Source organism: Gymnoscopelus braueri (genome assembly GCF_963280865.1).
Source record: "Gymnoscopelus braueri genome assembly, chromosome: 2".
NCBI classification, from domain to species: Eukaryota; Metazoa; Chordata; class Actinopteri; order Myctophiformes; family Myctophidae; genus Gymnoscopelus; species Gymnoscopelus braueri.
The window spans coordinates 17,982,644-18,008,206 of NC_137604.1; the positions used below are offsets into that span (position 1 = coordinate 17,982,644).

At 43.6% G+C, this 25,563-nt stretch overlaps 1 protein-coding gene across 5 annotated transcripts in view; it reads right to left on the minus strand.

Moving 5' to 3' along the window:
- Window positions 1-25,563, minus strand: part of fbxw7 (F-box and WD repeat domain containing 7) — a 269,250-nt gene that overhangs the window by 4,194 nt on the left and 239,493 nt on the right. For all 5 annotated transcript variants that reach the window (XM_080415338.1, XM_080415339.1, XM_080415337.1 and 2 more), the window contains 3 exons: window positions 13,269-13,450; window positions 9,507-9,732; window positions 5,568-5,778 (listed from right to left, as the gene is read on the minus strand). In XM_080415338.1, coding sequence (XP_080271464.1) covers window positions 5,568-5,778; window positions 9,507-9,732; window positions 13,269-13,450 — 619 coding nt within the window. The remainder of the gene's footprint in view (window positions 1-5,567; window positions 5,779-9,506; window positions 9,733-13,268; window positions 13,451-25,563) is intronic.

Consider the following 25,563-nt stretch of genomic DNA (forward strand, 5'->3'; position numbering starts at 1 on the left):
AATACGCTGTCGAGTTTTTCCTTTTTAAAAAAAAATCTTTTTGACAGATAAGTATGTACAAATACTAATGTTCATGACTCAAGGTATATGCCTTTGTCAATAAAAAAACGTCAATCGATCATGAAAATATAGTTGCCAGACAATCAGGTACTGTACCTCTGCCTACCGATGCATCTGTTGCCTTCCAATCTGGGTACCCACTAGGTAAAAAAAAAACTCCTTTTTGTGTGTAAAACAGGAACTCGGGCTTGGCTCCTCCCCTTTCCTAGTCCACTTCCTCCCGAGTGCTTCTGTGTTTATTACTACTACTAACAACAACATTACATGTTTAACCCATTAATACCTGGAACGCATCTGTGTCACTTTAGATTTCTTTGGCTATTCAAAAATAGCAGATATACAAGCTCATAGCGCGGCACCGAGTGCCGCGCTATGAGCTTGTATATCTGCTATTTTTGAAAAATCTTGAAAAAACTTTTTTATTTTTGAAAAATCTTCAAAAAACTGTTAAGATTTAGATTTGTTTTATCGCCTCAGGTCTTAATGGGTTAAGGCAGTGGTTCTGACAGTCTTGCGAGACTAGTTGCCTTCAAATTCCACGGTAGTTGCTAGAATAGCAGCGAGAGAGGTCCGCTAATAAACCTACGCCTAACTTTGAAAACCAATCCCGTCGCTACCCCAATATGGAGGGCCGCTCTAATGACTTTGGATTGGGTTCTGCAATGCAGCTGTTTTGAACAATGAAAGCTGGGAGGTTGTACTCTTGTTGAGAGCAAAGCGTTTAGAGCAGCATTTTTCAGGCCAAGGACCCCTTAGTTGAGAGAGAGAGATGAAGCAGGGACCCCCACTACACATATTGTATACAATTGTGTTGGAGAATTTTTCATAGATTTCATAGACTTCAGTGTATGTTGGATTCATGTGTATTTTCAGACATTTAACCACTTGAACGTCAATACTTAAGTCTGCTCTTTTTCCCCCCCTATACACCAAACCTATAGCCAAGCTTGTAGATCTGCTATTTTTTGGCTAATGTTCCACTCAGAATAGGCATGCTAGGGTTCAAGTGGTTAATGTAAAAAACATTATCATATCACTCAAAGATTTGGCACCCCTGTGCCCCCCCCCCCCCCCGTGGTAAATCTGAGGACCCCCTGTTGAAGAACCCTGGTTTAGAGACAGTCGTGTGAGTCTAATGAAAACGTATCCCTTCAAAACAAATGAGGAATGAAGGAGTTGACAGGTTTAGCAGCCTGTAGATGTGTTAGCTTGAGGGCACACCGTCTGCAGGGAGAAAAACCCCCCTCCTGGAGCACAAACACAAGGTAGTGGTGTGTGTGTGCTTGTGCCAGCGTGTCATCCAAGCATTATGTGGGCATCAAACTATTTGACTAGGAGACAGCTACATACATCCCTCTTACGGGTGGAGTTATACTCTGTCACACAAAAATTCAATTTTTTTCCCTCCCCCAGCTGAAGATCCGTCATGTTTGCCAAATGGATAGTGTGACAATGTATTACCGGGCATGTAAAGACAATGAGATAAATCTCTTCTTATTTACTTGCTGGCTACAGATGAAGCAGAGAATTTCACCAGTGAGAGATAAAGGTTAAGAGGTTCCACTATAGATACCAGACTGCAGTGTTTGTGTGTGTGTGTGTGTGTGTGTACAGTTATATAATATGTATAAATGTTGTTGCACACACGCGCGTGTTGACCGGAGCCGTCCCTAATGAAATGAAATGAACTAATCTAAACAGAATCAATTATCGTCTACTGTACAAACACAAACACTAACAACTGTTGGCACAACTCCGGCTGTTTTTTATTTATTTTTTACAGCAGTTGCCATGGTAGCCATCGCATACAGAGCTAAATGATTTATTTCCTACTTTCCAAACCCATTTTAACAGAAGGAAAAAAATATATACTATTTTTTTCCCCTCGGAGCCTTTACACGGGGTGAGCGAGCTTTCTCCGCTCTCTCTCTCTCTCTCTCTCCAGCTAGTTCAAAGGCTGTGGTATTACAGTGCGGAGCGCTGATTTCACTAAGCACATGACATGACATGGCCGCTCTTGCCTCACCCATCCCCTCTCCTCTCCTCTCTCTCGCTCTCTCTCTGTCATCGTTATTTCCACAACAAAGCCATCCTGTGCCATCATTACCTCTTCCTTGTGACTGGCTGCGTTGACAAGCGGGGGCCTTGTTGTGTCGGAACCCATTGTCTCGTCTTTAGAAAAACACACTAATTAATTGCGTCAACTGCCCACTGACCCCGATTGGGTGACCTACAAACATCTACAGGCCCTTTGTAGAAGCCACTTGTTTCTCGACGTCGGGTCCAAACGGAGTTAAATTAACACTGAACACCATAAACTTAAAATCTTAGACGTGTCAAATTAGGTATTAGATATTTTGTCGTTTTGGGTATTAAGACTTTATACAGTAGCAGGTATTTAGGTTTTTAGTTTAACCTATTAAGACCTGAGACAGTTTTTTTTTTAATCGAAAAAAATGTTATTCAAGATTTTTCAAAAATAGCAGATCTACAAGCTCATAGCGCGGCACTCGGTGCCGCGCAATGAGCTTGTATATCTGCTAGTTTTGAATAGCCAAAGAAATCAAAAAATGACACAGATGCGTTCCCGGTCTTAATGGGTTAAAACCTATGGTATTCTTAAAATATTTTTTTTATGCGTTTGTTCCGTTTGTTATTGTAGTGTTTTATGTGGGGACTGCGGATGGAAATGAAGATTCTAGCTAAATCCGGCACGTTTACATGAGTTCACGTTCGGTTGATTGAATTCACGTGCATGCATTGAATGTTCATCAATGTGTATTGTTCCGTCTAAACAAAGAAAGAAAGAATTTCACACTGTAGATTGGGGTCCCAGAGATAAAAAAAAAAAAAAGCAAGGTTCAGGATCGCTGCATTAAACACCCCCCCCCGCCCCCCAGGACACATACAATTTTCAGTGTACCAACCACAGCCCCTTGTTATAGCCCCTATCTAACAAGGCAGACAGCATCCTCCCTCCCCCACACCCCCTAAAGTCTCATCCTCAATCTCTCCATCTCCGTCCGTGTTCTCACAGAGAGACATCCCTTTGTTCTGCCACAGTGATCTGTTGTTGAATATAGAACCAACGTACAGGCCTGGCACACACAATGAAATCCATAGTTCATTTCAACTCCCGAGAGCAGCGCAAAACGGAAGCAAATAAATGGACCCTCGCGGTAGTAGGGGGGGGGCTGGGGCAGATACGACTTCAAATTCATGTCACGATTATTTCAAACTTTCGCGTTTTTTCCAACGTTTACGATGAATGAATGATTGTTTTATTAAAAAAATTGCACTGTCCTCATCATAGTTCTATGTACAGGCCTGTTCTGTAAATATTACAGGCTCAATATTACTAGGTTATGTGGTTAACCGGACAAATTAGTCGAGTATAACATTTTATTAAATTCAATCAAAAATCTGCTTCTCGATTGTTCGATTAAACAACATGAGCTAGATTAAATTGAAGAGGTTCTAAATGTCGGTTTGTGATACATTTTCCGTTAATTGCCCAGGCCTACCATACGGGTCCATTTGGCTCTTTTTGCGCGCTCTCGCAAGTTCAATAAACGGAGAATTTTATTTTATCTTTTAAGTGCAGAGGAGGGTTTTCTGTGCTGTGCTGGCTGCTGAGGCAGCTGAATAGCCTGGGATTTCTGTGTCTTTTTTGCCTTTCTATGGGGACACCAGCGCTGCTAATGGAGGAGAGACTATTAAACATTAGGCTCTATCTGAAACAAAGGGCCCACACTATGTGTTTGGGTCCATTAAGTCCATTAAAAGTCTGTGTTTTCAATAGAGGCAGCTGAGCTGGGCTTTTGTTATGGGTTGTGTTGGTACACGATTTCAGCGGTTCATTGGGGATATTAACTATTTTTTTCCCCCTGTAGCCTATACTTAACTGTAAAGTGAGAATGGAACTACAGTACATTTGAAATGGTGATTTCACATTACCACAAGGGCCTCTGTCCAGTTTAATGCAAATTTAGTTTATTTGCACTGTATAAAAACACAAAATAAAGTGATTACATACTGTATATTAATTGAATATATTGATTAATTTAATGCATTGATTAATTTGCGAAAGGTACAAAAATAAGGCCTTTATAAGTATGTGTCTCCTCAAAGTATGCGTCTCCTCAAAACATTTGCAAAAAGTGCTTTTTTGCGAATGTATAGTGAGAATTATAACCTATAACCTTATAGTCCTATAGTGGACTCATCTAATCTCACAAAGCACCATGAAAAATAGGTTTAAACTGATGGTCACCATCGCAAACCCTGCTATACCATCATGCATGACACTGCAAGAAAAATGCAGATATTCATCTGACACGTTTTAACCACTTTCAACCTGGTATACCTATTTTGGGCAGGTCTTTATAGAAAAAAATAGGAGTTGAGTTCACTATATAGTCCTCTACATAGAACTCTCTATGATGGGTCTAGTGCAGGGGTCTTTATCCGTGACCCCTAGGGGGTCCTCAGAGTTACCACAAGGGCACCGCCAAATCTTTGTGAGATAGGTAAAATTATAGCCAAAAATAGCAGATCTACAAGCTGTGAGCTTGTAGATCTGCTATTTTCGGAGAGTTGGCGTAGAGGGAAAAAGAGCAGACCAAGTACAAAGCCAACGGTCAAGTTGACTAAATATTGAGGGTTTAAAAGGTTAACTATCTGAAAATACACATTAGCATGAATCGAACTATCTATGAAATCCATGAAAAGGTTTAATCTGCAACACAGTTTTATACAATAAGTAGTGGGGGGGGTCCCTGCCTCATCTCTTTCTAAGCTAAGGGGGTCCTTGGGCCGAAAAACGGCGAAGACCCCTGGTCCAGTGATTGGGTGAATCATTTGGGACACAGCCAGAGAGATCACAGCAGAATGAAAGACAGACAGACAGACAGACAGACAGACAGACAGACAGACAGACAGACAGACAGACAGACAGACAGACAGACAGACAGACAGACGGACAACCTGTCTTCTATCTCATTCCCTTTCTCATGCTTTTACCTCTATCCTCCCTCTTCCCACTGCTTTAACCCATTGAGACCTGAAGCCTATTCTACATGTCTCCTAAATCTCAACAGTTTTCTGAAAAACGTATGTTTCTATATCAGTGGTGCTCAATCTTTTTCATGTCAAGGTCCCCCAAAATTATATGTATTTGGCTGCGGACCCCCATCAAAATATCTTGTTCCAGGAACCCCCTCTGAAGCAAAGATTTGAGTTAAAAATGTTCGCTTTAAAAATATATATATTCAAAGATTTGCACACATTTTCACGATTTTTCAAAAATAGCAGATCTACAAGCTCGTAGCGCGGCACTCGGTGCCGCGCTATGAGCTTGTATATCTGCTATTTTTGAATAGCCCAAAGTGTAAAATAATGCTTTTTAGCTCAAATCTAAAAATGACACAGTTCCAGGTCTTAATGGATTAACACCTGTAAACCCTGTGATGTGATTCTGATCCACACAGAAGGGTCCTCTCTCTTACCTTGCAGCGTCTGCAGGCACTGGCCCGTCTTGATGTCCCAGATCTTGACGGTGGAGTCGGCGTTGCCCGACACCAGGATGTTGTCCTTGAGCTCCATGCCGCTGGTCAGAGACTGGTGGCCGGTCAGCGTGTGGATGCAGTTCCCCGTCTCCACGTCCCACACCCGTATGGACGTGTCCAGCGAGCCGCTCACCACGTGGATCCCGTCGAACTGGGGAGGAAGATTAGGAGGAGGAAGAGGGGGTTCGTTCGTTAGATCAGTTGGTTCTCAAACTTTTTCGCGTCAAGGACCCCCAAATTGTAATGTATTAAAGGAGGAGTTCACCCAAAAAAATATTTATTTTCTATCAATTGCACACCCCATGAAGCCTTGAATACATGGATTTATTTGTGTTTTTGTGGCATTCCTAAGCCAATAATTTGATGCCCGGGTGTATTTCCGGTAGGAGACACAAAGAATCTACTTTGTGTCTCCTACCGGATACATTAGCCGGTAGGAGACAGGAATCAAATTATTAGCTTAGGAATAAGACAAAAACACAAATAAATCCATGGATTCAAGGCTTCATGGGGTGTGCAATTGATAGAAAATAAAGTCATTTTTTGGGTGAACTACTCCTTTAAGTTGATTTAGTCGACTAAAATGTATTTTGGCGGTGCCTTGATGGCGTCGTAATGTCTGATTTTACACTTGGTTGCATGCTGAAAATAGCCGATCTACAAGCTCACAACGCGTCGCAGCGCGTTGTGCTATTTTCAGAGCGCAAAACCCGAGCGCAACCAAGCATAAAATGACTCGTCTTTTAGTTCTACTGGATCTCTTCTCCACTCGTCCCTCACTAACATTTTAGTCTAGTTTTTATTTGTTGACAAAATTGTCAATATATTTTGTCATCGTAGCTTAGTTTTCATTTACTTTTCGTCAGTGAAAGAAGGTAGTCGACGATCATTTTTCGTCATAGTTTTAGTCGACAAAATCAACGCTGATCTAACATCAATTCCACCGGGTGAAGTGCCAATGATATTCAAATCTGGTAGGGAGCCCTGGCCAAGAAAGCAATCAGGCAGGGATTGCAACATAAAAAACAATAAAAAAATCATCCAAGGGTATTAAGGGCTCCAGTTTAATGACATTCTGGAGCATGGAGCATACAAACTAACAGCCATTCCTCCCAAACGATGTGGGCGGACGGGGGGACGGTAAAAAAACATGTTTTGTTTTCATTCAGAGCACCCGCTGGATTTTAAAATACTCATGTTTATGTAGGTATGTGAAAAGTGCGCTTTATCAATCGAGACCGATAATTACAACCGCAGTTACGGTCCCAAACGTAATCAGTTTTCTCTATTCAAGCGCAGCTGTGCTGCTGCGTTCGATACGCGGCGCTTTGATTTCATTTGCTATTCAGATGGACTGTTACTGTCAGACTCTGAACAAACTGAATATTGTTCATCTGTACTACCGACCAAAGATGAGACTTGTATCTAGAGCACCATGAACCCGTTTTCTTTTTTTCAATTTTACTTGCACTAATGTACAGAAATAACTAATGTGCAACTATCGATGATCTTCTTAGCGATTATTATATGGCTCACAACACATTATGAAGTGACGTGTTGCGAGCTCGTAGATTGGTTATTTTGTTTCGCTATTTTTGCTATTGAATAAAATAAAATTGTTTTATTAATTTCTTTTTAGTTTAACCCATTGAGACCTGAAGCCGATTCTACAAATGTCTCCTATAAATCCCAACAGTTTTCTGAAAAACCTATGTTTCTATATCAGTGGTGCTTAAACTTTTTCATGTCAAGGACCCCCAAAAAAAAATATTTGGCCGCCGACCCCCATCTCAAAATATGTTGTTCCAGGGACCCCCAGAAGCAAAGATTTGAGTTACAAATGCTCGCTTTAAAATAATGTATATATTCAAAGATTTGCACACATTTTCACGATTTTTCAAAAATAGCAGATCTACAAGCTCATAGCGCGGCACTCGGTGCCGCGCTATGAGCTTGTATATCTGCTATTTTTGAATAGCCCAAGTGTAAAATAATGCTTTTTTAGCTCAAATCAAAAAGTGACACAGATGCGTTCCAGGTCTTAATGGGTTAAAGGACTTTGATTAACTGTCGTACCCGTAGCCCACAGTGATTCTGTATAAACAAGACCGTAGCTACAAAAGGAGACGCAGGAAAATAAATAAAAGCATAGGGTGAAAAAACACAAGGACAATTATTATGGATTGAGTTGTTTATGGCCCTGCGCCAAGCCAGGTTGGCAAGGCAACTAACCTTCACACAAGCAATGGCATCCTTAAGGTACTGTACACACAGAGTGAGTGCTTTATGAAGAGCCATTTGAAGCCACTGGGGTCGGCATATATTTTACATTGATGACGTGCGGGACAGTGTGGATGTGAGGCCCTGCTATTTCATACCCAAATTAAATAGACGGATGGGCCGCGGGACGGGACTATGATTTAAGCCTGCTTGGGAACGTGGATGTTTTTTTTAATTCTTTATTTAACTGGGTGATCCGGACCCAGTCGAACAAAGCTCTTTATCTATGGAGACGGCATCGAACAGCACACAACAATGTACAAAAGACCAGGGGTTCGGGGACCTCCAGGGGTTCTTGAGGGGCTTCCAGGGGGTCCCCGGCAAAATGTGTTAATATAGCATAAATATCGATTCCAACACTTTAACCCTATATACCGACTTTTTGAAAATAGCCGAACCAAAAGCTGTTGTGACACGTTGTGAGCTTGTAGATCTGCCATTTAAAAAAAAAGAATACATTTATTTTTATTTTAACAACACAAATATTGTATGGGGGTCCCTGGCACAAAATATTTTCAGATGGGGGTCCACGGACAAATACATATTCATTTGCGGGTTCTTGAAATGAAAAGGTCTGAGAAACACTGCAAAAGACCATCGCAAAACAATACAAGACCACACAAAAGGGAAGGGCAAAGCCACAAGTTGGCCCCGTAAATGCTTGAGAAGGCAGCAGCCGGTTCAGTGCGTACAGTAAAAAAAAAGAGAAAGAAAAAAACTGTTCAAAAGACAGACACAGGAGTGTTTTGTGTTTGTTGGGAAAAACAGCTGAATAGAGCCAGCTGTTGTTCCCAACAACAACAACCCCATCAAACCGGGACTGAATCTCATTTAGATTATGTTACTTTAAAAAAAAAGGACAGTGCCCGCCTCATTTGTCAAGGAGTCAGACTGAAGCGAGAAGAGAGCTGGACTGAGCTGAAATGGACACAGTTACAGGATCAGCAGCTTCCACACGGGGGGCTAACACACTGCACTTTCAAAAGACACAAACTTGGTGAAAACGAGAGGTCTTACAAGCTCACAACGCGTCACGGTGAGCATGTAGACCTGATATTTGATCAATTCCTTGAAAATTAACAACAAACGCATAGAAAGTATCAGACGAATATTTTTGGGGAGGTGTATGTGCAGGTCGGCTAAATAAATCAGAGCGGTTTGCTGGGCTGGCTGAGAATATCAGATTCAACACATTGTGAGCAGTGTTGCCAGATTCTGTGAGAGAAACAAGCAACCAGGTCTAGGAAAACCAGCCCAAAAGAAGCAACTATGGGCCACATGAGCACTACCATCAGCTATTTGAAAATAGCAGATCTACAAGCTCACAACGCGTTGCGATGCGACGAGTGGTGAGCTTGTAGATCTGCTATTTTCAAATAAAATCTTGCGGGGAAATTATAATAAGCATTATAATAAGCAGATCTGGCAACCCTGATTGTGAGCTTGTCTTTGTTAGAAAAAAAGGAAACAAAATAAGATTTTTGGGCAGGTGTTTGTGCAGTATTGGCTATTTAGGTCTGCCGGGTGCAGGTGTGCGTGGGCGTGTGTGTGTGTGTGTGTGTGTGTGAGTGTGTGTGCGTGCGTGTGTGTTTCTCTCACCTGTAAGGAGTAGACTCTGTTGGTGTGCCCCTGCAGGGTGTGCAGGCAGGTCTCCGTCTCGGGGTCCCACACTTTGACCATGAAGTCGTAGGCTCCGCTGACCACCCGCCTGCCGTCATACTGGACGCAGCGCACCGCCGCCACGTGACCCATCAGCACGTGTAAACACTGGCCCGTCTCGATGTCCCACACCCGCAATGTGGCGTCCCGAGAGCCACTCACCACCCTGCAAAAAAAGAGAGAGAGAGACACACACACACAGGGTTAGAAATAGGGTTACTGGAACCAATCATTTACTGTAGTTCGATTAACCCATTACGACCTGGAGAAGCATCTGTGTCATTTTTAGATTTGAGCTAAAAAGCATTATTTTACACTTTGGCTATTCAAAAATAGCAGATATACAAGCTCGTAGCGCGGCACCGAGTGCCGCGCTACGAGCTTGTAGATCTGCTATTTTTGAAAAATCGTGAAAATGTGTGCAAATCTTTGAATATATATTGTTTTAAAGCGAACATTTTTAACTCAAATCTTTGCTTCTGGGGGTCCCTGGAACAACATATTTTGAGATGGGGGTCATTGACATGAAAAAGTTTGAGAACCACTGATATAGAAACATAGGTTTTTTCAGAAAACTGTTGGGATTTACAAGACATTTGTAGAATCGGCTTCAGGTCTTAATGGGTTAACCTGATTTAATTCACATTAGTTTTTATATTCACCTCAGCACCATCAATAATTTGGGTGGGACGGAGACCATAAGGTTTTTTTTTCGCACAGTTGGTGCTCTTCAGCTATGCGGAGCAGTGGAATATAAGGTGACATTTAACAGGGGTAAATTGTGTTCAGTGCGGCATATTGCTACAGTTCAAGCCAAGGAAGAGGCAGGGCTTCAATGAGACTCTTTATGTTGTGCAACACTTTCCCAGGGAAAAGGAATGTCTCCCCCGAGTCTTCCATTTCGCAAGAGCAAAATTTAATATCCTGCTCCGGCGTTCGTTCCTGTACGTTGACAGCCGTAATGAAAAGGATAATCAGGGGGCAGGTAGCAACACCTGCAAGCGTCCTCGCCTGTTTGACGGGGGACTGAATGACCTGCGGCGTTCTCCTCCTCGTGTTCGAACTTGAAACATTCTAGGAAAACACAACACCGCCTTTTTTACGTAACCTGGGGCCCCCTGTCACAACACCGGAGAAAGAGAACGTCTTAGAGAGCAAAAAAAAAAGCGTTGGGCGTGCTCTTTTTTTTATTTACAAAATGGCTCCCGGCTCAACGGCGATGGAAATCACCAACACATATATATTATGCACTCAGCCCCGCGGCTCTCGCCTGTGTTTTTTCCGCCGAGCGGGTAATCAAATGTTACACACAGAAAGACGTCGGTGGGGCCCCGAGGCCAAAAAAGCACTAGCGTTGGTCGGGAGGGGAGCGCTGAGTGAATGAGTGAACAGAAGATCACTTAAAGACCGCCCGCGTCGGGGCTTCATTCACTCAATGAGGTTGTGTGCTCGCTGCTTTAGGAGATATTGTCCTGTCATTATGATGGAGAGGGCTGCTCTTTTGTCATGATCTCTGCGGTCAAACCTGGAGGCAGGGCTCCAACTATAAATACGCGCAGCACACTAAATCCCTCCCAATACTAATTTAACTTGAGTCCGTCAGGCCTCTATATACTAGAGACTTTTCTGTTTTTGCTCTGCATTGTGAGCTTGTAGATCGCTATTTTCAGCGGAAGCTTTCCTCACAATACGGATGCTTGGTGGTTAACTCAGAGAGCGTACGCTCTCGGAGTTAAATTAATACCTCCTGCAGGAGGTCAAATTTCTACCACTCATCCAAGAGGCAAACCCTGCTTGGCCAGGGGAGATATTGCACTTATACGCTTCATGCGGCCCTTCTTGTCAACTAGTAGATGCCCTACCTAAGCTCGTGTTACCAGGCTTTTTCCACATAGTGGAAAGCCTGGTTTTCATTCTGAACTGACTATGGTCTAAGCCACGCACATCCCCAAACTAATATCCGGTTATATATTCGGTTGGGGGCCTATATGAATGCCGAGTTAGAAATAAAACATGGCCATACCAAACCAAGTATTCCAAGAGGTGGAATACTCACCACATCACTCATCATCAGGTAGGCTCTAGTATTCTGCGGCCTCTGGCCAAGGGGAATCATTTTGGAGGAGCACAGGCTAGTCGATATCTGCTTTAGTTTCCGCCGCCTGGTTATATTCGCTCTAGAATGAAGGCCTGGGTAGCCGAAACACGTCCGTTTGTCATGACCGCTGCTGCAGTAAATCAAATAATTCATTGGAAATTCACCTTGTGAGTGCGGACTGTTTCTACAGATAGTATATCCGCTCTAGGCCGGATCAGAAAACTGAAGAACAAATTGATCCCAGTCAAGTACAAGGGTACAGGGTCTACATTTCTCAACGGAAGAGTAGGGAGCCAGGGTGATTCTAGGATCAGATTTTTAGGGGGGTTTGGCCCCTAAGCCACTGGATAACAATGAATCCATTACATTAATTATTACAACATACATTAATACATACAATATAGCCCATGGGCCCCTGCTTCCCCATTAAGGAGAGTCAGAAAATGAAATTGTCTCGAAATTAAACTGCACTGATGGGAAATGTAATATGGATACTATGAAATGATTCATTCACAAGGAGAGGAAAATGAAAGAGGCTTTTCAATTGAGTATCAAAACAAAACTACCAGTTGATGGAAAATATATTTACAGATGACAGCTGACCACACCTGAAACACAGATATGTTACGCAATCCAGACAGATTGTTTGAAATGTTTAGGGGTGCTGACATGAGATGTACAGGTGCCTGGTAGTGAGTGAGGGAGCTGAAAGTTAAAATATGGAGATACCATGTTTCTGCCTGACAGCAACGATATATGCACACTTCTGCAGAAACCTCGTCTTCTTAGAACTCTGGTGTAATCCTCCGTTTTTGCTCATTCTGTGGCACAACTGAAGGTTCAAATTAAACTGGGCGGAATGTCTGAAGGAACACATCAACGTTGACAGCTTAGAGTCGTGCTGTGAGGCGATTCGCATCAATCTTTGGCCCTCACGAGCCCTCCTCCGCCCCCATACGTGCATGCTAATGCTTTAGCACCGCGTGCATGTTTAATTGGATGGCATGCGCTAGCTGTCCATCACGTTCAATGTCGAGCGTGACAAGGTGCGGGGCGGGCAGAGAGGACTGTAGGCCGTCTGTCTGCTAGGAATCGGAAGGTCGCCGGTTCGACCTTCGGGTCCGGCCCAGTGTGTGCGTGTCGAAGTGTCCCTGAGCAAGGCACTTAAGCTCCGCTAGGTCCCAACGCGTCACCATGCGACACGTTGGAAGCTTGTACATCAGGCACCATTGTGCAACGAAGTATAATACAGGGCTTAGGTGGTAAATAAGACTCATCGATTTAGTCAATTATTCGAAAATTGATTTAATAAACTTATCCAAAAAACCCTGCTTTAATTAATTAATTAATTATTAGACTAACCTACACAAGGCAAGATTAAGTCAGTTAGAGGTCCTCAATGTCGGTTTCGATATATCTTCAGTTAATCGCCCCGCCCTAAGCTCCCCCCTCCCACGCACTCATCAGCACCATCTGAGCAAGCCATCTGCTGGGTGACCCTATAGAAGCAATTTCCCCTTTCCCCCCCCCGAGGGACCAGAAATAAAATACTCCCCCCTTCCCCCCCTCTTCGCATACCATACAGAGGAGGGAATGTACTGTACCTTTTCTCGTGCAGGTGCATACAGCGCACCGTTGAGGTATGTCCGTACAGGGTGTGGATACATTCTCCCGTCTCGGCGTTCCAGACTTTGAGCGTGCGGTCGGTGGAGCCACTGATGATGATGTTGTCCCTCATCTGGGACGACCACACGCCCCCCGTGTGGCCCACCAACGTCCGCAGACACTGGAAGAAAAGACACGGTTTTAATAGTCTGCACAAACACCTCCCACAGTGATCTTTTTTTTCTCGTTTTTTATTTTCAAAAATAGCAGATCTACAAGCTCACAGAGCCCCTGTTGCTACGCGCTGACGCGCGTTGATTTCAGAGTCTGAAGAGCTTTCAGGTGACACACAACACCGCATTTATGAGTCGAGAAACGAGAAATAGTCATTTGCAAGACAGATTCCTCAGTATGACCTCCTATTCACCTCAGCAAAAAGGAAATATTAAAAAAAAAGAAATAAGTCCACTGAAATTGCCGTAACCTTTCGAGGAGGACAAAATTCATACTCGGTCCGGTCGATCCATATGTTCCCTGGCACTACAGTGAGAGAAAATATCTGTCTGACCTTTCCCCGCCTTATGTAATTGCTTTTAGCTATCAGTAGAGGAGAAAAAAAAGGCCTGTTCATTCCCATTGCAGAGCTGGTGGAGGGGGTGGGGGGTGGGGGGAGGCTCATTCCTCCTCATTAGGGACGCTAGATTAGCTATTGATTACGACAGTTATGGAAATCTTTCTGATCAATGCAATTTGCGGCCTCCGCTCGCCCCCACCCCGATTTAATTATCCTCAGCGTATTCAATTAAACATTTTTTTTAAGGCTGTTCCAGGAGCGATTGTGTGTGTATATGCGTGTGTGTCGAAAGGATCACAATGGAAGTGTGTTGTCGAAGGAGGTGTACTACAACACGAACAACCCCCCCCCCCCTCCCTCCTCCCCCCAATCCCAGAGAAAGTGTAGCGCAGTGAAGGGTAAAACGGGACAGGAGGGGGGGGGGGGGGGGCGGGGGTTTTATCACCACGAGGGGATAGAGGGGGATGTACCGGTTTCTCTCCTCCCCTCTGTTCCGTCACCCCTCCTGTGATAAAGACAATCGCTTCATTAACCGCGGGTCAGGTGCGATGCGACCTTTCTGTCGACCTCTGCGTGGTGTTAAAAGGTCTCTTGGTTTATCTCCCTCTCTCTCTCTCTCTGGACTATTCCCGTTTCATGACTTTATTACAGGGCACAGTGAAAATCCTCAGTGTTAAATGTAACTCTGTGAGTGTACACATTTCTTGGTCGCGACTTTACGCAAATGCGAAGCTAATTTAGCACAATCAGAACAGCTGAATGTGACGTTCATGTGTCACACAATGGGTAGAAACCATTCTGTCGGTGACACACGACACCACTTGACATTGACAGAAAGGAGAAAAAGCTTAACATGGATATTATTCACAGATTGACAAACGGCAGCTGAAGACTATAACATAATGGGGGTACGTTTCCTTTAGATGCTTCTGTGTGCCAGCATTAAAGGGCATTAACCCCAGGCTGTTCTCCAGTTCAGGTTCAAAACTACAGCAGATTAACCCATTAAGACCTGAGGTGATTCTTTAAAATGTTTTCTAAATCCTAACAATTTTTTGAAAAAAATAAAAAATAAAATCACAATTTTTCAAAAATAGCAGATCTACAAGCTCGTAGCGCGGCACTCGGTGCCGCGCTATGAGCTTGTATATCTGCTATTTTTGAATAGCCAAAGAAATCTAAAGTGACACAGATGCGTTCCAGGTCTTAATGGGTTAAAAACATGGCAGGCTAATAAGCAATCCAGCTAACCAAATGAATAATGGGTGTGTTGGATTTAAGGGTTTCCAGAGGCATAGGTGTGCCAATGTGCAAGCAATAGACAGTTAGTCAACAGTATTTCCCATTTCACATTGACATACCTAATTTTAACACACCCAATTATTAATTTGATTTGCTGCAGCTGTGTTGTTGTCATCATAGGTTCTCAAAGTGGGGTCTGGGGACCCCCAGGGGAGGGGGTTCCAGTTGTCCATGCTAGCATGAAATATACCCAGAATTAATATTCCCTTCAGCTGCGCCTCCTGTTAAAACCATCTGTCAAAGAGTGCCATTCTTCCCTTTTGTACGACAAGCTGTTTAGAATGTAAACCCACCAGGAGCACTGATAATCTCCGAATTGGTGCAGAGAAAAACTCATTTAAGCATGGGGAAAGGTGTTGGAGATTGTCTGTGCTTCTAGGGGGGATTAAACATTTAAACACGGCTTGCATTTTAGCGACACGCTCACCACCAGCGGCAAACGGTTGACACCGAACGCGATTCGTTCTGCTCACATATACCCCGGCGCTGTAAACAGCCGATCTACAAGCTCACCGCCAGCTTGCGGATTGGCTGTTTTCGGCGCACAGTCAAGTATGTGTCAGCGTGTAAAGTCAGGATAATAGTTCCACACTCATCCGGAAAAGATCCAAGTCAACAGACTCGTGACAATACAACTTGTACGGCATCATAGTAAATCCCTGTTCTCTCCCTGTATTCTTGTTCACAATACACCAGGCACAATGCATCATAATCAACTGCTCTTGCATATTGCTCAGATGCAGTCCTGACTTGCATTTTATGTAATCATATTGTCTTCCTTGGGATAGATTGCTGCAGTGAGATGGAGCCAGCGACGATGTGAATCTCAGACGCTGTTTGGGAAGATGAGAAATGAGTCGATGAAACGACCGGCTTAGGAGTCCGTTTATCTGCCTGTGTGCCCGTAATATCAAATACTGTAAGCCGCTTCCTAATGAGCTTTCTTGTCATGAAGCCATCAAGGATTTTTGTTTTCGTAAACACAAGGATTTGATGCAGGGGCTGGATGATAATGGACAAAATGAATCATCAGTAATGCCTATATAATAGCTAAGTGAGTAAAGACAGATGATATAACGGCTAGAACAGTCAGTTTAACTTCTGAAAATGACATAATTCTACTATAATGCAGCCTTTAAAACCATGAAATGCCATATCACAATTTTAAGATATACAAAATCCTAGATGATATCTAATCTCACAGCGTCACAATATTGATATATCCATCAATATTGGAGTCCTAATTTGGTGCCGTGCCAAATACTGTCATTACATGTTGATGATCTCATTTACAAAGACACGCTACATTAGCCACTGAGGTATCCACTCTGAGAAACGGTGGAATCCATTCGCTTTTGTGATGGAAAACATGTTCTCAAGCTAAAACAAGCACCTCGTTAAGCCAGAAATGGGGAGCTGGTGATGTTTGAAGCTGATGCTTTGTCCTTGGTAAATAACTAACCCACCTAGCTATTATGCTATAGAGCCACACGGCATAATTGGCCCATTACAGGATAGCTACTTTAGTTGGGAGGCAGAGCATTACTTTTTGCCTTTCGGGGGGCTGTGATATCGCCTCCATCACCATTAGGCATGCATGAAGGTACTGCTCATTTTAACATCTCACTACATCTCTTAATATTCCTGTTCTCTGCAGTGTGGAAAGAACTGGCAATAAACCAAGGCCTTTCTGAAACGTCTAAAGAGAGAAAAGGAGAGGCGAGGGCATGCGCGAGAATTTCTCTTCTCAAGGTCGAATGAGGGAGAGAGAGAGGAAGAGTTATGACGAAGGGAAGACATTCCAAGCCCTTGTGCGGGTTACTAGTCCATGACGGAGTGAGAGATGAGATGGAAATGTGTGTGACCCTTTCCCCCCTATGAGCAGTGTGACCTGAGCATTCCTTGAGCAGGTGATTTGATGATGTGTAGGGGGGTGAAGGAGTTACTGTTTGACCGCAAACACAGGTCTGCTGATGAACCATGACAATGCTGTGTATGGTAGTAACTGCCAACACAGTGCTGCTGACAACCCTGCACAGAAAGGGATTAGCGCTGGAAACACAAACATGGAGATCTCTGCTAGATAAGGAATGTACACACAAACACCCTCACTCACTCAATCTCTCTCTCTCTCTCTCTCTCTCTCTCTCTCAATGCCCAAGGACTCTCTCTTCAACGTAGCATGGGTTGCTACAGTAAGGACAGCTTTTTTTCTCCAGAACAAGAGCACTATACTGCTTGGTATTCATCAACCTAATAAATCAATGAAATCTTACTCTTTTTGTAAAGGTTTTGTGAAAATAGCTGATCTACAAGCTCACAACGGAGAGCTTGTAGATCAGCTATTTTCATTATTTTGCATGCTACCATTGCACAAACGAAGCATAAAACGGTTAAGTGGTTAATCAGAGTAATCGATTTAGTTGATTAATCGATTAATCTACATGAGCAAGATTAAGTCGGTTATTGGTTCTGAATATTAGTTTCAATATGTTTTCGGTTAATTGCCCAGCCCTACAAAGTAAGGCATGATGTGGGTTTAAAATTGAGTCCTCGAGACTCATAAGGAACATGTGGTCACTTGCACTAACTGGCTGAGACACCGAGCAGACCCACGCCTCCCCATTCTTCGTATCTTTAAATCTCGCATGCACCACCCCCCATTTCTTAGTATCTTTAAAATCTCCCAGTCTGCTATTGGCTGCTCAATATTCCCAGCTCGCGCCCAGTTCAATAAACAATCACGCGCCTCATGGAGCCTCCTACCATACAATTAGCCCGCGAGGTGAAGGTTAGCGTCTTCGAGGTGCCCATGCAGATAAGCGCATCTGGCGACGAGGATGCCCTTCTCCAGCAGTATGTTACCTGGAGTCTGCCAGCCTGCCATCTTAAATCTTCCCTGACAGCTGAGACAGCCCCGTTTGACTGGCATCGCCAAGGACAAGGGCTGCTCTGTTAAGCAGCAGGCAGGCTGCCTTTGAAGCAATGAGATGCGTGTGTGTGAGTCTTGTGTGTGTGTACGCGAGAGCATGTAATACGTGTGTGCAATCGTGCATCGCAGATTGAAGCCTGACAACTTCTCACTGAAGCTGGAGGACAGGCGAAAACACAAGGTGTGGCAGGTGAAGTCGGTCTTCTAATAATGTATTCATCACCCGGCAGGCAGCAAAAGGCTGCTGTAGCTTTGGGCTGGAAACAGGGGATCTATAAGCAACACAACGTTGCACACACAACCGCCACGCAACGAAGTATAAATCATGCGTTAAGGGAGGCGAGGGCTGTGGAAAGACATCCAACCCAGCCCACGGGAAAGGCGGAAGCACGGCAGCAAAAATAAATAAATAAATGAATAAACCTTAACGATGCAAGATCCTCCACCCAGATACTGTCAATTTCGTTTCACGCATTGCTGTGTCTACTTCAATCTCTAATGTAATAATGTTAAATGAGATCGAATAACCATTATCTTGCGCAAAAAAGCGCAGCAGCCGCCTTGGTTCTTTGGGAGACAAGCGGTGCTTTTGGACTAATCGTCTCGCTCGCAATAATATCCTGATTGCTTCACAGCAAGGGTTCAAGACACTCTTCTACTGTATAAAAAACATTATGTGTGAGTGAGTGTGTGAGAGAGAGAATTGGGGGGAGAAACATTGGCAGTATAAATGGAAAAATAACAATTTCTCCTGTTGGTGACTAGTGTTTTGCCAAACCTTTGGGGGGGAGACTGAGCTGTGGCCCGACGATGCACAAGAACCTAATAGGATTTGACAAGATGATGGAACTTAATTGTAACTCGTTGATGGTTGTTTTGGGAGCCATTCAAGATGAGAGGGCCCCGTCCTACATCAAGTAGACCGTGAAAACAGCCAGGCACGTGCCGCTGTTGACACAACAGAACATTTTGTTCTCGGAGCCATAAACAACACCCGAGCGATTATGCAAAGACGCTGCAACTCCAGACAGATTGTGTTTGGACAGAATAGGGCAAAAGGATGGGGGGGTTAAGCCGTAAACCATTTTCACGAAAGCAATTTCTGTGATGATGATGATCCTGTTAGACTCATCATTGTCACGTTATTTAGATGTGCTTTTGTTTTTTTTACAGGGCCGCACGACTCTGTGACAGGAAGTGAGTGCCGGGCTGAACTGAAGAATGGATGGTCACGGCTTGATTTAGTATAAGTCTTTGTCATGCTGCAGGGTCAGCCTTTTATGGAGGATGGCATTTGTCAGAGATGTGCGCACCTGGTCTCTGAGGGAACAAGAGAGCACACATCCAAGAAAAAAGCAAAAGAGGAGGAGGGCTGCAAGCGTTCTCAACGTCAGGGATTTTGGGCAGAAACCTCTTATCTCCATACTCTGACTTTTAGTGTTTTTTTGTAAATTAATGCTCTACTTGATCATACTACAGCGTCACACAAAAGCATCAAAAGTAGCAGATCCTTAAATACCTTATGTCTCAAGGAGAGGTATGGGTATATATTAATTAAATTATTTTTTAGTACTGTACATGTACATGCATGTACACGTATGCTATGTTTTCCATTACTTTATTTGCAAATGTTTCCTTCTTTTTTCTCTACATCCCTTCCTTTTCTTGGATTGAACTTAAATTACTTTGGTTATTTATTTATTTTTATTTTACAGGAAGGCTATCGTACTGTTTTACCTCCCCTAGGACCCAAGGGAGGGTGGGCTGGGCAATTGATCCTCTAGTGATCAAACTTATCGATCACTCTTGGTCACTCTGCCTAACCAAATGGGAGGGGATGTGTTTGTCCTGTCTTTTTATGTATGTGATGTGAAAAAACAAAAAAACAAACAAGGAGTGTCACTAACAGAAACTCTAACTCTGTACTTCTCCTTGAATAAAGAAACTTAAAAAAAAAAAAAAAAGTAGCAGATCCACAAGCTTGAAACGCGGCGCAAAGTGACACTTTTTGAGATATAAGAGATACACAACACGAACATTTAAACAAACATTGGAAAAGGCAGAACGAGACACACGAGATGAAGGCATGGGGTGCGTTACTGTCATCTAAATTAGAAAGGGGGGTGAGCAAAACGTGTAGAACAGCTCCTATAGAATCCTATCTTCATATACTTGGTCCTCACTAATGCCCAAAACAAGATGACTCCATTTCCATCTAGTCGCTCTGTGTCTCAGAGGAGGGCTGTGGACAGTTATGACAACATCATCGATGGAGATTCCAAGGTAATGGAAACGGCACTCTTTTTCTTTTTAAATGTAGTTTACATGAGCACCAGAGGGGAGTACGTGCTTCTCGGCCTTTCTGGTTGTCAGTTGGTACGAGCTGGCCCCTCAGACCCCATCGTTATTGATTACCGACAATAGCATTGCCACATAAAAAAATACTCCCTGGCAAGACTCCATTTTGTCCTCTACTCCTCCCATTGCATTTAGCCCCCCGTCTTGCAGGGCCCGGGGGGGACTCTGGTGGCTACCACCAGGCTCCTGGTTCTGCAGACAAGACACTGTTAGTATTCATGGCCGAGGCTCTGACGCCGTGACACAAACCTTGTGTTGCTGCTTTATGGGGGTCTGCTTAACCCATTGAGGCCTGAGGTTCCGATTCTGCAAAATGTCTTCTAAATCCTAAACGGTTTTCTGAAAAAACGTATGTTTCTATATCAGTGGTTTTCAAACTTTTTCATGTCAAGGAGCCCCAAAATGATATGAATTTGGCCGCTGACCCCCCCCCATCTCAAAATATTTTGTTCCAGGGACCCCCCAGAAGCAAGGATTTGAGTTAATGTTCGCTTTAAAAGAATATATATATTCAAAGATTTGCACATATTTTCACAATTTTTCTAAAATAGCAGATCTACAAGCTCGTAGCTACGAGCTTGTAGATCTGCTATTTTTGAATAGCCAAAGTGTAAAATAATGCTTTTTTAGCTCAGATCAAAAAGTGACACAGATGCGTTCCAGGTCTTAATGGGTTAAAGTGTTTGGAGGGTGGGGGGGGGGGGGGGGGGCTGGTTGGGTCGTCTCTAAGAGAGGCTCCCAGTAAATCACGGTTCGCTTCCATGCCCCCCCCTCCATTTATACACTGGATCTATTCTCTCTCTCGTGAGCGCGGGCACACAGCTCTTCTCTCGCATGTTTCTGTTCTCCCCCACTCAGCTCTAATTCCCTCCACACTCGTAGGTCGGCCGGGGATGGGGAGCGTCGCCATGACAGCGACGATGCAACTTCATTTGGAAAAAGTGATGGGTTAAAAGAGAGAGAAAGAGAAAGAAAGGGACTAAAAAAGGGATTAAATTGCTACTCTGTGCGAAGGCGCTGCAGTAGGTATGGATGGATGGAGGGCCAGGGACGACCGTTCCCTTTCACCACTGCAGTATGGTGGCTCTGCCTCTCAGATGGCGCGCGGCTGGCGTTCAGCCAAGCGATGATTACACGCGTATCAGTCAACCGTGTTTGCTGATCGGACCAGATCTAGCCAAGGTCATCTGATAGGTTCCCCCCGCACCGGCTCGGATTGTCTCCCTCCGATTGGCTATCTTCCACCGCGGGTCGCGCATATATCTCAAGAGTGACACGTCGCTGCGTTAAGAGTCACAGCTCCGGTGACAGAGGGTCAGAACAGATGTGCAAATCACACACCCCTACACACCCCCACACACACACACACAGCTGTGATGATGAGTCACAGTGCCAGCACGCTGGCTCCAAGCTGCCACCGTGCATTTATAGGGCCTGCCAATACACTGAACTGCTGGAATATCTTTGCTTGGTAAACTTCTAAATATATCTCACAAAATGTGTGCTTCTTATGTACCAAATGCATCTTGAAGAACAGCCCCCTGAGGAGGAAGAGGATCGCAGGGAGGGGACGGGTGTATTTATAGGTAATTGGAAGTCATGGCTGGAAGCAAAACTGAAGCTAAACGCCTTTACGGGGAGGACAGTATTTAGAGCCCGTCCCTTCTGGAGAATCGTGTCTCTGACTCTGTCAGACCAGGCACCACAGAGAAACCTCCACCAGGACAGGAACATAAGATTAACCACTTAAACCCTATGCAAGTTGTTGTACGTTAAAATATCAGTTTTGTTTTATTTTTAGCCGAACGTTCGCCTATTGATGACAATGCCCAGAAGAGGGATGCTAGAGGGTTCATGTGATTAAAGCCTAGTCAGCCATTTTGTTTGAAGTGGAAAGCAAAGTACAATGGGATTACCACCACCGGCTCATCCGTCAACATTCCACTGAGTCATCACCAAGGTACTTAAGGGCATTTATTTCTTATCTATTTAGTTTTTCTTGCTCTTCGGTGGGAGACATTCGCAGTGGCTATCATTCATACCTGAGCATAACAAAAGACTTTACCTTGCTTTGGGCTATCTATTTGTGCAGGGATAACGCATAGAACCATGGCGATGAAAAATGCAGTGAGAAAACGACGGAAAAGTAAACATTTGAGAGATAGAAGACATTAATAAACCACCAGGCAAGATGACGATAAAAAAAAAACATGCTGTAGGCTAAAACATTTTGACTTCAAAGGAGCTTAATGTTCGGTTCTCTGATGATATTTTAGCAACACTGCTTTCCTTTCATGTCCTGGTTCTACTGTGAACAGACACAGTGACTGCCACCTGTGTGCATGCTTCTTATCCTCATGTTATTTGTGGTTGAACGTGTGTGTGTGTGTGTTATCTCTCATCGTTCCACCTCAAGGCCCAGCTTAAGTACCATAATGCCCCCCCCCCAGCTTTAACTGGAGCGTAGGGTTGACCCCCCCCCCCCTCCAGCTCTCACTAGCAAAGTTGTGAGACTAGAGGTTTTACTAGGAACACTCGATCAATACCAAAAGCTAAGGAGACAGCTTAGCCCTCGGTAGAGATGGAAGGATATTTGCTTTGGTCTCCCAAAAGTTCTTCTCGAGGCACAACACTCACTCCCATAACTCCAGCTAAACTCAGAACCACATGCAAAACTAATTTGGATTTTGGACATCATTTGAACCACATTAACCCTATAGTCGCTATTTTGCGCATGTCAGTTATAGGTGAAAACCTTTTTCAAGAGTTTGAAAAAAGATTTGACAAGCTCACAACGAGTCATGGAGCGTTGTGAGCTTCTACATTGGCTATTTCCGAATAGCCAAAGTACAAAATAGAGCTTAACCCATTAAGAACTGAGACAGATTAAAAAATGTTTTTCCTAAATCCTAACGCTTAAAAAAATATATGTATTCAAAGATTTGCAATTTTTTTTCAAAAATAGCAGATATACAAGCTCATAGCGCGGCACTCGTGCCGCGCTATGAGCTTGTATATCTGCTATTTTTGAATAGCCAAATAAATCTAAAAAATGACACAGACGAGTTCCCGGTCTTAATGGGTTAATAAGCAAAAAAAAAATTGGGAGTGTTCCATACAGCATTCTCATGGTATTCCACTTCTCCTTTCTCTGTCCTGCTGCTCCGTACACGATCTGTCGGTGAGAACCGTGTCTACAGACACGGTGTAGATCTTGGGGGAGACATTTTTCAGAGGGGGGAACAGGGAAGATAGGCTGACAAGCCGAGATCGTAAATGATGAGTACAGGTCCCTCAGATAAAGTGTGCCGCTACATCTGCGATGGCCTGTCTGCATTATCCCAGCCTCTGCATTCTGTCCTCGGACTAAGAAGCTATACAGTCAGTCACAAAGCGTCGCAAGCTTGTAGATCTGCTATTTTCAAATAGCTGATGTATATGTTAAAAGTGCTCATGTGGCCCAGAGTCACTTCTTTTTGGGCTGGTTTTCCTAGACCTGGTTGCTTGTTTCTCTCACAGAATCTGGCAACGCTGGCTACTGTGTGTGTAGCCGCAGATCAGTTTTGAGTTGGGAAGAGATTATAGATTAGCACCGCAAAATTGGCTCAAACTCATCTTTCTGCCGAAGCTCCTAGATCAGCAGTAAATGGTGTCCCTCTTCTGAGCCACAGATTAGAAGGTTTACAGTAACACACAAACAAAGGGAATTACCAGCACTCACTGGAAACATACGGTTACTATATTTATGGGCACGGACAGCAAACAATCTATATACGAACGTATGAACGCGTTTCAGGACAAAGCCTTCTTCAGTAGCGGGTGTGCGAGTACAATACCTGCTATTTTCGTGTTTTTTTAACCCATTAAGACCGGGAACGGTAACGGTAATCGTTGAAAATTTGTGCAAATCTTTGACTACAATTTTTTTCAAGTAATTTGTTAAATATTTTTTTCCAGGGACCTCCAGAGGCAAAGATTTGAGTTCAAAATGTTCGCTTTAAAAAATATAATACTTAAAAGATTTGCAAACATTTTCACGATTAAAAAAAAATAGCAGATCTACAAGCTCATAGCACTCGGTGCCACGCTACGAGCTTGTAGATCTGCTATTTTTGAATAGCCAAAGTATGAAATAATGGTTACAGCTCAAATCTAAAATGACACAGACGCGTTCCCGGATTGAATGGGTTAAATAGGGCTTACCGTTACTTATTTTCACGAAATCAAACCATTCCCATGGTAGCGTACATGAATACAATATAACTAGTACATCTGCAGGTGTTGTAGATGGTCTCCCTACGCTTCCATTGACAAAAGTAGACTCATGGTGTGGTGAAGGACACGCCATACTGCGTGGGGAAAACACACACTAAAGCTTTCACAGCACCTTCACCATGGAGGAACAGCACACACAGTACTGTATACTGGAAATAGAAGACAGAAACATTCTAAACTTGTCAGATGTTTTAGTCAAGTCGTTTCACCGTTCCCATCTTTTGTCTCTGCCCTCGCACCGTGTGTGCGACAGAGGGTGACATGTTCCAGCAAGTTACAGTAACTCCAAGACATTTCAAAACCACTTGGAATGAAATGTAAGACCAAATTCACCACAGAAAAAAAATGATAAAACATGCAAGTCTATGTTACATGGTGGTGCAGTAGGAATTCAAATTCTCAAGACTGAACTTAACTCTTTAACTGCCAGAGTTTTTCAGAAGAGTGTCAGCGCACTGCCAGAGATTTTCGTGTTTTATAAGCTTTTCAACCGGTCACAGAAATGTTATATCCATTATAATCCATGGTCGGATCGCGTGCCGTGTATAAACAAACACGATCCATGTACCAACCAAAAGGGTTAAGTTTTCACACGCGCAGCCAGGCTGAAGGCACCATATCCGGCAATAATGAACGTATCCCCCCCCCCACCCCCCCGGCCACAGAACATTTATATATATTATGATCGCCTGTCAGACCGTTGGTAAACACAAAGGGGATAACTGTTCGTCGTCCAGAGAAAAGAAAATATAACCGGAGCTTTCCTTTCATTTTTAGACCATGTGAAAACGCCATTAAGAGAAAAACGAGAAATCTCGTCGACGGCGGGCAAAGAGTTAATGGTACTGAACAC